The sequence below is a fragment of the Manis pentadactyla genome, chromosome 10, assembly GCF_030020395.1.
Source record: "Manis pentadactyla isolate mManPen7 chromosome 10, mManPen7.hap1, whole genome shotgun sequence".
Lineage (NCBI taxonomy): Eukaryota > Metazoa > Chordata > Mammalia > Pholidota > Manidae > Manis > Manis pentadactyla.
Window position 1 is genome coordinate 19,734,819 of NC_080028.1, and position 13,922 is coordinate 19,748,740.

General features: G+C 42.6%; 1 protein-coding gene across 3 annotated transcripts in view; it reads right to left on the minus strand.

The window, feature by feature from the left end:
- Window positions 1-13,922, minus strand: part of ANO4 (anoctamin 4) — a 388,767-nt gene that overhangs the window by 204,385 nt on the left and 170,460 nt on the right. For all 3 annotated transcript variants that reach the window (XM_036891459.2, XM_036891457.2, XM_036891460.2), the window contains one exon: window positions 5,112-5,303. In XM_036891459.2, coding sequence (XP_036747354.2) covers window positions 5,112-5,303 — 192 coding nt within the window. The remainder of the gene's footprint in view (window positions 1-5,111; window positions 5,304-13,922) is intronic.

The window sequence follows — 13,922 nt, forward strand, 5'->3', positions numbered from 1 at the left end:
GTTATCTTATATCACCTTCTGTCCTTTATTATGATATTTGCCTGCTGCCTCCCAGGTCAGGCTCTCTTATTCCTGATGAGGTTTACTCTTGGCTTATTATCACTCTCTCAAAAACTATTCAATGCTTGACAATTTTAGTATCTATGTAGATGATCCTTCTCAAACTCTAGCCTCTGAGTCCTTGAGAATTTTTCCTCCAATGATCTTGCCCTCCACCTTTTTACAGCCACTCATCCTATACCCTAGTCAGAACCTTGTCATTACTAAGAACAGCTATGCCCTTCATAATATCAGTGCCATGCACCCCGCTCTCTTACAACCCCTCTCATCTCTCTAGCTCTTCCTCCCATTAACCCAATACCTTTCAACCCCTTTGGGACCTCCAATCACCGGATCCTATCAGCTGCCACTCTTCAACCTGTGATGGCCTCACTCCCCTCTTCACCAAGCCTAAATCACATGATCAATTGTTATACTTACTCCCCCTCATGAACCTTTGATTCCCTCTCTTCCTAATTCTTTGGCAAAATCAGAACTCTGACTAAATCTAACCCTCCATTATTCATGTAGCTGAACAAGGTTAAAGAAAAACACACAACCGTGGTGACTGAGCATGACTCTCAAATGGTGCTTGAATGTGGACTGGCAATCATATTTCTCACATCCATACCACCATGCCATCATGCCCTCTCCTTCCCACTCCCACTCTGGCCCTCCTACTCCTCCCCCCCACCTACCTATTAACTTGGCCCCATTGTCATTCTCAGTGATGACCTTGCTTCCCACATTACATTTAAAACTGACATAGTAGGAAAAGAATTTCCTGGACCCTCATCACACTGCCAATAGCCACATATTCTCCCTTCCCATCTGCTATCACAGATAAAATATTCATGATTCTATTATGCACAGCTGTCATCTCCCTCATTGATGCCCCCATCACCAATTCTCCCCTCTGTCAAACATCATGAATTATTGCTGGAGGTTTGCTATTTGAAAAGAAACTCTCTTGACCTTACTTTTCTTTCAGTTGCTGCCCCCCTATTTCTTCACTAAGCCTTCACAGCAAAACTGCTTTTAAAAAGTTTTCAACATTTGCAGTATCCAACTTATATCCTTCCATTCTCTGTTAATCCCTCTTGAATTCAGCATTTCATCTCCGTCACTTTACCAAAATTGCTCTTATCAAAATCACCATCGATTGCCACTTTAATAAAATCAATGGCCAAATCTTGGTCTTCATCTTACTCGACTTTCAGCAACACTGAACCTATATAATCACTTCTCTCTTCTTGATAAACTTTCCTGGCTTAACTTCCAAGACATGTAGTTTCTAGTTTCTTTATATCCTTGCTGGTCGTTCTTTCTTAGTCGTCTTTGCTGGTGGTTCATGTTCTCCGCTTGCCTTTACTATCCAAGTGCCCCAGATTTCAGCCCTTAACCCTCTCCTGTTTTCCATTATTACTTCTTCCTTTTGCCATCTTTTTTTCATCTCATGGCTTTAAAGACCATTTATATATCAACAACAGTTGATTTTTTATCTCCTCCCCAGACCAAACTCTCAAACTCTAGACGTGTTTATCCCACCATACACATGATCTCACCAGGTTTCAATATTGTCGTGTCAACAATCAAACTTCTGATCTTGGCTCCACAATTCCTCCAACTGCCAGACTCAATGACCTTTGGCCCATCCACTATCCTTTGACCTGTCCACTGACTATCACTCTGCTGGGATGAACTTGCTCAGGTACATACCATAAAATCCACCAAATCTGTTTCCCATGCAGCCTTCTCCATCTCAGTTGATACTAATCCAGTTTACAAAGACCAAAACCCTTGGAGTCATCCTGCGCTCTCCTTTCTGTCTTACCCTATATTCAATCCACTGGGAAATCCTGTTGGGCCAACTTTGAATAACTTCCAGAATCCAAATTCTCACCACCTCTGCCACCCCTGGTCAGAGCTACCATCATCTCCCAACTGGACTGCTATGGTGACCTCTTTTCTAATCTTCCTCCCTTCACCCTCTCCTTCTAGAATCTATTCTCAAATGATAGCCAAAGTGATACTGGGATTCAGATCATTGGATTCTTCTGCTCAAAAATCTGTAAGGTTTTCGTGCAGGGCTCAGTCTTTACTATGACCTACAAGACTCTGTCACATCTAGTCCCTCTGATCTAAGCCAATGTTTCCTCCTGACTCCACTGCACACTCAGGGACCTCTGTGCTGTTCCTCAAATTGCCAGACTCATTCCTATCCTCTGGCCTGTCGACTGGCTGTCACTCTGCTGGGATGTACACAGCTACACGGCTCTTTCAGCTCCTTCTAGTCTTTGATCACACATCTCCTCCACAATATTGCCTAACCAATCACCTTATATAAAATTGCAATGTGCAATCCTACCACCTGATTCCCCTACTTTTTCTTTTATCCATAATGTTTATCCTCTTCCTAAACACTATATAATTTATTTATTCTGTTTATGTATTGTCTGTCTCCCCAAGGTAGAAAGTGAACTCTCTGAGGGCAGGGGTCTTTGTATGTTTCATTCACTGATGTATCCCAGGTACTTAAAGAGTGCCTGGCAACCCTACAGGCCCTCAACAAATAATTGTTGAAAGAAAGACAGGCAGAGCAATTAGAACATTATTGTAATTTGTCAAGGATATCCCAACACAGGTGGAAAATTTTTTTTAAAAAGAAAGCTATGCTATAGTCTGAAAACAGCTAATAAAGTTGCAGTTCAGTCCTACTCTACAAATATTTATTGGAGGTACAAATATAAATAATCCAGAATCCCTGCCTCTGAAGGCTTTATGGTAGAGAGAATGACAGTAATTTCAAAATGTTAAAAGATAACTGGAACAAAACCAGGGCATCCTAGAGAGAACAGCATGAGCAAAGGTTGGGAGACGTGAAACCGCGTCATGTGTTTGGACAGCTGAAAGCCAGTCGATCTGTTTAGAGGTGATGGTCTATTTGATATGCTAACTTGGCTAGACTATAACCCCCAGCTATGCAATGAACACTAATCCAGGTGTTGCTGTGAAGGTAGTTTTGCAGATATGATTAAAGTCCATAATCAGTTGACTTTAAGTAAGGAAGATTAAAATATATAATGGTTAATATAAAATCTAATCCTAGATTATCTGAGATGAACTGACTCAATTAGTTGAAAGGCCTTCATAAAGCTGAGCTGAGGTGTCCCTGAAGAAGAAATTCCACCTGTGGGCAGCAACTTCACCTGTGCCGAAGAGTTACAGCCGGCCCTTCCTGATGGCCTGATCTGTGGATTTCGGACTTGCCTGGACAGCCCTCATAATCACGGAAGCCAATCCTTCTAGGCAACTTCTACGTGTATACCTTCTACTGGTTCTGCTTTTCTGATTGGAGCCTGATTGATACACTAGAATATAAACTTTAAGTCAGAGGGGGCAAAAAATGAAGAATGAGAAGGAGTAAAGGTTAAATAACGAAGGACATTTTTAGTCAGTATACTAAGAAGTTTGACCTTTATAATCAATAGGACAAGCAAGGTTAATGGCATGATTAGGGACAGAGATCAATCATTTTGGATTTGGTATAAAGGACGTACCAGGACAGGAGGCAAAAGGAAGAGAGAGGCGCTGGACATTGGGAAACCATCAAAGTCACCTGTGAGAGAAGGGGAGAACCAAGAAAGACTATTAGGGAAGCCAGGGAACAGTGTTTTGGGGAAGAAATGGCAATCCACCGTGGTCTGGTACATCAGGAGAATCTGCTACTCGCCATGCACTATGCTGTGATTAAAGGAGGTCACTAAGGGTCGCAGACTAGCGGGGATGGAGGGAAGAGCTAGGAACCAGATCATGTCAGGTTGCAGAGTGCTGGTAAGTGAGAGGAAAAGAGGAAACAGGGTGCATTAGTCTTTCCAAAGTTTGGTTTAGAAGGAAGGAGGAAGTAGTAGAAGAGAGAAAGGATAGTGTCAAATGAAGATGCTTAGAATGGGAGAAACCCAGGCCTTTCTGATAGGCTGAGGGGGAGGAGCTAGCTGTTAAGGAAGGGGGGAGGTAAGAAGTAGGGCACACATTCTCCTGAGCAAGGTTTACGAGAGGAAGGGGGCCAAGACCACAGGTGAACACTTGGTCTAGGACAATGGGAGGGCTCTTGTCTTCTGAAAACTGGAGGATAGAGGAAAAGGATGGAAGTGAACAGATGCATTTGGAGATGCACGGTAAAGGATCTGCAGTGATTCATGCCCTGGAATGCCTTGGTGCAGTTAGGAAATAAGATTATTGGCTGAGAGAGAAGATGGTGTGACATGGCTGGAGATTGAGGCTTGGCTTTAGTTGGGGCTGGGTGGCCAGCCACCTGCCAGGACACTACACAGAGGAATCCAAACCAGGTGAGAGTTGTGCTAAATGACTTACGAATTCCCTCACAGTTCAGTGTTTATGAGTCAAACAGACTGGAATGCTGCCTTGTTCAGTGAGGCCTCCTCAGCACCCAAAACAATGCCTAACAGATAGCAGGCACTCAATAAATTTGGTGAATGAATGAACACTTAAATGAGCTTCTCATCCAAACAAGCAAATAAAATCTAATTTGGAATTATCTGCTTTAATATAGACTTATCTGAACATTTTTAAGAGATCACAGATGCTTTCTAGAGCCTTGAAACTTAATGAAACTCCAGTCTTCTCCCTAATATCCAGAGGATGTAGGCAAACTAGATAACTTAGGCTTGAAAGTGGGCATTTTTAGCCTGAGTTTTCCCCTAGGCTATCTTTGAGCAAATTATCAACAAAATGGCCAAATCTCTATTTGGTTTTATTATACCATAAGCTTTTTTGAACTGAGTAAGACTGTTTTCACTTGGATTTTCATTTAAATTCTATCACTGCAGGTGGAATGAAGTCTTAACCTTTTCTGATACATCCAGCTCTCTCTTCTCTTATTGCTCTTGGTGACATTTACCACTGAGTAAAGTGAAGATGAAAAACAAAAACAAGACTTTTTTGAAAAGCAAGGTTAATTAGGAGTATGGCCTAATTAGATTTAAAAATATAATGCAGGAGGCACTAGGTTGCTTCTACAACAGGTCCCTGTTGAACTCCCCATGCGTTACCTGGATGGAAGACTTTGGTTTTCCCATTAGTGATTCCAGAAGAGCTTGCCTCCATTTTTATTGACCTTCTGCCTGGTGGGAGTGAGGAATGCCTGACCACAGGCAGGCGACGTGACCCTGGGCGGCTTGCCACACTTCGCCGTTGATGGATTTGCAAACGCTTTTCAGCCCCATGAATAGATAAACTTAAACCTGGAATGAGAAATAGCACCATTATGTTGAAGAAATCAGTTCAGCAGGGCTAAAATGTCAAATTATTTTCTGGCATGAAATCCAGAGAGCAATTGCCACTATGTTTCAAATTCTTAAGGGATAGTAGTGATGCTAGAACTGTGGTTCTAATTGCTTTTCACATTGCACTATTCACTGAACATTATTTCACTCAAAAGTAGGCATGTTCAGTTATCATAACTAGAGTTTTATGAATGGGGATCCAATAAAGTCAAATATTAAAATTCCTTCCAAACTCCTGGAAAAAGATGCACACGTGTGTCATGCTGTCAGGGGCTATGAGAAGTAGGAACTAGGGCTGGGGTATCTGGATGTTCAGTAAAGATCAAGGAGCTTTCTCTACGGCATTCATGGATAGGCTAGAGGTGAGGCATGAACTCAAGATTTATACTTCTGGTCACCTTAGAATTATGTGCATTTTTAGAGCTATTTATCTTGGAAATTTTAAACATACCAAAAGCAAAAATAAGAGCATAATAAACTCCATGTACCCACTACCCAGCTTCAATAAGTATTTTTCCATAAAACCTAAAAAAAATTTTTTCCCAATCTTTATCCTTCAATATTCCCTTTTTTGTTCATTTGCTTTTTAGGTGTTGGAGTAAAGCATATCCCAGATATTATGTCAATCTCATCAAAAACAATATGGACTGCACTGACTTAAATTGATTATATCCATATCGATTATACCTACTGATACATATCACCCATATAAAAATAACTCTGAGTTCAAAAGAGACTTTTTTAAAAATACTTATTGATCATGATAAGTGATGACTGCTAAGATACCAATTCATTACTCAGAAAACTGATAAAGGGAAAGAAGTAAGCATTTATCGTGCTTTTCCTTTCTTATCATATTTTAAAGCAACCAAATAATTACAGAAGAATTCCAGCTAATAAATTACTGATGGAAAAGAGAATTAGAAAATCATTTTAGAAGCCTCAGTGAAGTCTGAAAGGTGGTGCTCTTTATCTAAAGAAGCACTGCAAGGACAGAGCTGGAATTCAAACTGAGCAATGGCTGAATCCAGATCTATTCTTTTGAAAGAGTGAAAGAAAGAAGTTAGCTTTATTTAATGCCAACCAGCCAGGGGACTTGGTCAGGAATCATGCCATCTAAGAGAGGAAAGCTAACCTTCATGAAATCGGAGAATTTTTTATTAAGAGGAAAATCTCTTGAAACTTGAAGGTAGACATTTAGAGTTGGGAATTACCCGAGTGGTTAGCTCATTAATCTGATGCCTTATGCAGATGAGGAAACTACGCCTGGCAGGTAAAACAATCGGTTTACATATCAAGTATGTACTGGAAGGCTGTGGAGAGTAATCTACTAAAAAACCAGAAATGAGGGAAATGAAAAGTCTGCTCAGAGGTAAACTGTAAATCAGCAAGCATGGGTCATGTCAGAGGTATCAAGAGTTACCTTAATTTCCCCAACATAGAGAAAAGAATGTGACCTGGGCCAATGTTATGAATTTTAAGATGTTAATGAATTTTAAGAAAGCATGACTCAACTCAGAATGAGCTTTGGTCAGCCAAGGAAGCATAAAAATGAAAACAAAACAAAAAAATGTGTATTAGAGACAATCATGGGCAGTGCCCATGCAGGCAACAGCCTCAAAGTTCAGGTTCAAATTGCACAGCCAGACAGTCCCACGTACAGTTCCAACCCCTTTATCCCTGTAACTGCCCTTGCTCTGACAGCGCTCACTAGGCAGCTGTCAGATTAGCACCTGGCTTCCAGTGCAAGGGGAGAGTGAGCACGGCAGCGTTCCACCCACACGGCAGACAGGGTTCTCAGTGTGGGCTGACAGACTTGCAGTCCTGGCTTGCTACACATCTACTTCATCACGAATTGCTCAGCGTGAGTCTGCCCCAGAAGATCTGCTTTCCAAGCCCACACTGCTGTGAGCCTGAGCCTTGCTCTTGGGAAATTCACACAGATAAAACCTGCCATGCTGGATGGGCCCTTCCTGGCAGCTTCCCCTTGCAATGCACGTCCTGCGCAGTTGCTCAGGTGCCTGGGCAAGTGCGAGCCTCTCACTTCTACATATATCTCTATGGGCAGGACTGGTACCACAGTGTGAACCCACTCCAGCACACTCCCTACACCTTGTATGCTCCCCATTTCTGCAGAGGTGCAAAGTGAACATCTGAAGACCCATCCAGATGCCAGAAGAATGCAGACAAAGTTTTAGGTAACAGATGAAAGGCTGGGAGAGATGTTTTAAGTCAACATCAGTCGCCACATGCTGTTTCAGTCTGTACATGTGAAGTAGACTGCGCTCGCAAAAACATTTTTTCATGCCCCTTCTGCAAAGCATAATTGGGCTAAAGGGACCAGGGCTGTGACTCAGCATGGCACTTCCAGCTCTTATATAAACTCCACTCGAGGAAGCACACAATGACAGAAATGAGAATAAAAATCACACAGTGGAAATCAATGCATAGGTACTTGACATCGTCCAATTCCATATTAAAAATATAAGCATGTATGGACAAAATGTCAAAAAAAGAAAGAAAGAATGAATGAGTATTACCAGGAGAGGGTGGATATGAGGAAGATGGGTCCGTTACAGAGGGATTTGGAAGGAACCCTTAATGCCTGAGCAAATCCATCCAGGTCCTCCAAGAATTACAAATTCTTAGAGGTACAGAAAAAAGGCCTGGCCCACTACAGCCCTCATAGAATGGCTAGGCCCACGGGGGAGAGAGAGGTGTAAACAAAAAGCCAGTTCACAAGCAAATATACTCCAGTCATAGGAAAAGTTAACATTTGTTATCGAAGATTCACCAGTCACATCTTCAGAAATGAATGGCTAATCAATAAACTGCATCATCTAATTTGTTCTTAATTACTTAAGTGAATAAATATTAACATTGATTATCTGTTACATGCCAGGCAATATGCTAGATATTGATCATTATCCCATGAATGTCTCACCACAACCCTCAAAGACAAAATTGGTATCTACACTTTACAGATGGGAAACCTGAGGCTCTGAGGTGAAGTCACTTGTCCAAGGCCAGCAAGTAACTGAAATGCTAACCCTACTCTTTCCTGCTATTGTTTGTAGCCTGGTGAGTTAAATACCAATACACAGGATAAATTGTTTTAAGTCTGTAGTTGTTCTGAATAATCTAACAAGGCAGAGGTGGAAGGGATAGGATGCTGACACTCGTTTGAGCTAAACTCTTAAAAACCGTATTTGCATCCATGCTGAAATGTCCTCCTGGTTCTCAGCCAGCTACCAAAAGCCCCTAGTCAATAAGAACCAGCCAGAAATGTACCTTCCCACTGAAGCGCCCCCAGTTCCTCTGGCCCTCAGGCAACACTCCAGTCTCTAATCTTGCAATTAGCCCTTGCGCAATGGCCTTGAACTCGCATTCACCTGCAGGTATCTGGATGCCCCATTTCTCCAATGAGGTCAGGGATAACAGCATGTACTTCTCTGCTTCCTCAGCTCTGAGCAAAGCACACTCCATACAGAGATGTGGAATGACAACTCCCCCTCACCTCCTTCTCCCTCTGCACATTGCAGTCTACGTGGTGTGCAGACTCCTTGGGCCATAGGCAGGGCACAGAGTCAAGGGCCAGCCACAGAAATGACACTGAGCGTGTTGACCTGTACAAAAAATTTTAATTCAGTGCTTCCTACTATATCCACATCATGTCCTCTGTACTCTTGATGCCTGAAGCCTGGTCGCTTTCCTCAGCGTCAGCAGAAAGCGTGCTCTCCAACTGGGCTGAGAAGATGGAGTCAGGGTGATGGAAATTTTCTATTCTTCCCCCCTCTCCACCTCAAACTATCTTTAAAAAAATACCTCTTCCTCTTGAGACCTATCATCTACCTTACTTACATAATCTCAAGTCAGAACCTTGAGAAACACATTTCGGAATAGGCAGAGGCAAGCACAGAATGTGGGTAAAATGTGGGTGTCTGAATCAGGTTGTGGTGGCTCAGTTCTTGGCCACACCATTCTCTACCTGTTTGACCTACTGTGTGTCATTTAATCCTTTTGGGGCTCAGTGTGCTCACCTGGGAAAGGGAGATAATAACAGTTTCTACCTCACAGAGTTGTAGCGAGAATAAATTAATAAAGTGCTATGGCACTGCCCGGCACACGGCAGGTGCTCAGCACAACTTAGCTGTCATCATTCCCTCCCAGCTTACCAATGACGTTCCCTCCTCTTTGTTCTCACCCCTTAGGCCCTGGCACTTGACACCACTGCCTCTGCTCACGGGCTTCTAAACTCTTCCTGTGGTGTCCATGACACCTAAGCTTCTTCATGCCTCACCTAACTTTAAACTCTCTTTCCTCTCTGTTCTCAAAGGCAGGGTGGGGAGCAGGTGAGGGGGTGTATTCATTTCCAAAGACAACTGGAACAAATGAACACAACTATGAGGCTTGGAATAACAGATATTTGTTATCTCACAGTTCTGGAGGCTGGACATCTAAAATCAAAGTGTTGGGAGGGCTCTGCTTCCTCCAGAACCTCTGGAGGGAAAAATCCATCCCTTGCCTTTTCGCTCAACTTCTCACGGGCACTGGGATTCCTTGAAGCTCCTGGCCTTGTGACCACATCACTTCTGCCTCCGCCTCAACAGCCACACCATCTCCTCCTCTGGGACTCTATCTCCTGCTGCCTCTCTCTCACAAGGACATGTGTGATGGCATTTAGGGACCCCTTGACAATACAAGACGATCTCTTCATCTCAAGATCCTTGATCACATCTACACTCTTTTTTCAACTAAGGTTCCATTCATAGGGGTTTGGGACATGGATTTGGGAGCCGTTATCAGCCTACCTCGGTGGGCATTTCCCAAGGCTCTAACTGTGGTCTTCCCTTCCCTCTGTCCCCTCTCAGGGTGCTCTTCTGCACGCGTATCTCCAGCTGTCATCTTTGTGTCGCCATCTCCCAAAGTCACTCTTGCTTTGCTCGATCTCCTAAATTTCAAGCCTGACTTTCCTACTGGGCCTGAGTGTCTCCTGAGATTCAGTGAGCCCACAGCAACACAATAAATGTTCGATATTCTCACAACAGAAACCAAAGCTCAGATTTCACTTAAACGCCTCATATATTTTCTTCTCAAAAAATTCTGTCTAAAATATAAGTATTTTTCTCTAAGAAAATTATTCGATGTTCTTTCTGTCTGGCTCACTTCCACGTGGCACCATCTCTGGCTGCATGGTGTGTCATAAGTGTACCTGTGTCAAAGTGATTTGCTTTCATCTAAACGTCATTCCTGTGATTCAGAAGAGCTCTGTGCCACAGGAGCATCTGTAGTTCCCTCAATGCTTTACAACTTGCAGCAGTCACATCTAAGTGGCGCATCATTCGCCTTGTCTCTTAGATAAATTACTTTTCAAACCACTGAAAAACAATGTTTTGAATGTTACCACCCTGAGCAAAACATAAGACTCACCTATTCCTAATTAGGAAAAAAAAAAAATCTGTGGAAAGGGATATTTGTTTGTAGTTCTCTCTTCTTCTTAGACATAAATACAAAGTGGAGAACAAATTTGGCATGTCCCCTTCCCAGAACACTGATGTGAATGGAAGTTTTACTCCTGGCTGCTTTCAGGCGTGGATTTACTTCCCCAGGCTTCCTGGGGCTTTTCTGGTATCCTCTCCTATTTGGCTCAAAAAACATTTTACAAAATGTTTATAAAATAAGCTGACACCCTCCCATATCCTAGGGAGAAAAAAAGGTTCAAACACCTAGGAATGCATATAGTGAAGGGTGCCCCCCACTTGTCATTAGTTTAAGTCCATTCCCATTACAGGGGGCAGAATTTGTGCCATGTCAGTCCGGTGAGCTCCAGTGGGCCCAGAGCAAACATTCTGAGGAGCTGGGAGCAGAAATGACAGGTAACTGGGAGCAGAAATGCAGGGAGCAGTCGCCAACACTGAGATGTAACCCTCACAGGCCCCCTCCGGAGGCTTGAAGCTAGAGCCCTGCTTAGTCTCAGGAGGCCAGTGAGAGGATTTGCTACGGCCCAACCTTCCCCCATCACACCAGGCCCTCAGGCGTGCCATACCTCCCACTGTTTGGGCTTCCTGCATTGTTACAGGCTATTTGACAAGAGTGGCACCCGCACAGTACACAAATCTGGCAGTACCGACAATCAAAACCAGGAAGAACTTCCTGCCAAATCACTGTTATTTGTAATTTTGTGACAGTTGTCTGTCTAAAGCCACATTTACTTGGCCTTCAAGTACTTTGGAAAGAGACCAAACTGCTAAGGACTAGATACACGATTACCCAGATTTAACTTCCGGCTCAGTGTCTATATGACAGACGAACTTACAGATTCAGAAAGGATAAAAGCCTATATGAATGCTTAACCAGAATCACTTAAATTCACATAAAGTGTTGGAGATAAATGACCAGGGTTTCTCTCCTTCAAATCCACCTCTAGGTTCTTCATAGCCTTTTTGTAACTTGTTTCTCTCCTGGGACTGGGGCTGATTTAGAGTGTCCTTTTTTCACCTCCACTATGGAATTCTACCAGAAGGACTTCATTTCAGGAAACCACAGTGACAGAATGGATCATTGCCCTCAAGACTCCAGACATTCTCTCTGCTGTGTGACCCCTCGGTACCTCCCAGCACAGAGGGAGGCTGTGTTCCCCACTTTGTTGATTTTGGACTTGGTCATCATAACTTGCTTCAGCAAGAGGATGCTAGTGGATGTGATGAAAGCAGAGACATTAAATGTGCTTGCTTAGTTTGCGCTGAATTACTTCTTTCCTGCTCCCTCCCTTTTCAGCACTTCTGAGGATCCTCTGCAAGGTCTCCCCTTATCAAGTGGCCCCTTTTCCATGGCTCACCCTCTGCTGGGCTCTAACATTATCCTTGCATCTTTAGAAATAGTAGAGACTCCCCACTGTTGCTGGACCCTGTGTGCTTCAACATCTTTTATTAATTTCTCTAACCCAACCACTCCTTTGCAACATAAGAAGACCTTTTATTAAAATCTGTTCATTTATTGGGATTCTGCTTTTACCTGAACCTTGATTATTAAAGTTTTGGAAATCCATCCCTTTCAATTTTAATACTTAAAGGTCTTGCATCCTCATAAATCAAACTTCCTTGGGAGAGTCTCAGAAACCTCACATTTGCTATCCGTTACCTTTTTCCCCAAGATTTCTTATTTTGTGTCATTTGGGGTTATCTTTTTTTTCTTCCCTACTTTGAAGGCTAATCTAGACTCTTGATTTCTCACGGTGATATTTAACTTATCCTAATCCCTTATACTCTCACTCAGGGAAACACTGAGAGAATGGCCATGGATTTCTTGTCGGCTCATGAAAGTTTAAGGGTGTCCCCTCAGGCACAATGTGCTGCCCTCCCCTCCCCACACACACACATGTAGAACTTTGTCATACCTGATAAGTTAGGACATGAACAGGATGGAAGTAGGCTATTATAAGAATATGGTTCAAAATTAAGACTTCGATTAAAACCACAATGAGATATCACCTCACACCAGTTAGGATGGCCAACATAGAAAAGACAAGGAACAATAAAAGCTGGCAAGGATGCAGAGAAAAGGGAACCCTCCTACACTGCTGGTGGGAATGTAAGCTAGTTTAACCATTGTTGAAAGCAATATGGAGGTTCCTCAAAAAACTAAAAATAGAAATACCATTGACCTGGGAATTCCACTTCCAGGAATTTACCCAAAGAAAACAACTTCTCAGATTCAAAAAAACATATGCATTCCTATGTTTATTGCAGAACTATTTACAATAGCCAAGAAATGGAAGCAACCTAAGTGTCCATCAGTAGATGAATGGATAAAGAAGATGTGGTATATATACACAATGGAATACTATTTGGCCATAAGGAAGAAACAAATCCTACCATTTGCAACAACATGGATGGAGCTAGAGGGTATTATGCTCAGTGAAATAAGTCAGACAGAGAAAGACAAATACCAAATGATTTCCCTCATTTGTGGAGTGTAAAAACAAAGCAAAACTGAAGGAACAAAACAGCAGCAGACTCACAGACTCCAAGAAGGGACTAGCAGTTACCAAATGGTAGGGGTGGGGGAGGGCGGGTGGGAAGGGAGGGAGAAGGGGACTGAGAGGTATTATGATTGGTGCACATGGTGTGGATCATGAGGAAGACAGTATAGCTAAGAGAAGACAAATAGTGACTCTGTGGCATCTTACTACACTGATGGACAGTGACTGCAATGGGGTCTGGGGGGAACTCGATAATAAGAGTGAATGTAGTAACCACATTGTTTTTCTTGTGAAACCTTCATAAGAGTGTATATCAATGATACCTTAATAAAAAAAAAAGGGAAAAAAATTAAGACTTTGGAAAAGAGTTCCTTTTAAGATCTTCAATTGTTTATTGATTCATTTAACAAACATTTGTTAAGAGTTTACTCTGTGCTAAGCACTGAGGATTCAGAGGTTAAAGTATAGAGCCCTTACACTCATGGAGCTCAGTCTGTCAGAGGAGGCAGCTCCCAGTAGTACTGAGGTAGCAAAAGAAAGGGCGCCTCCTCCTAATACGGAGGAGGATAGCAATACTTCCTGGGTTTAAAAGAAGG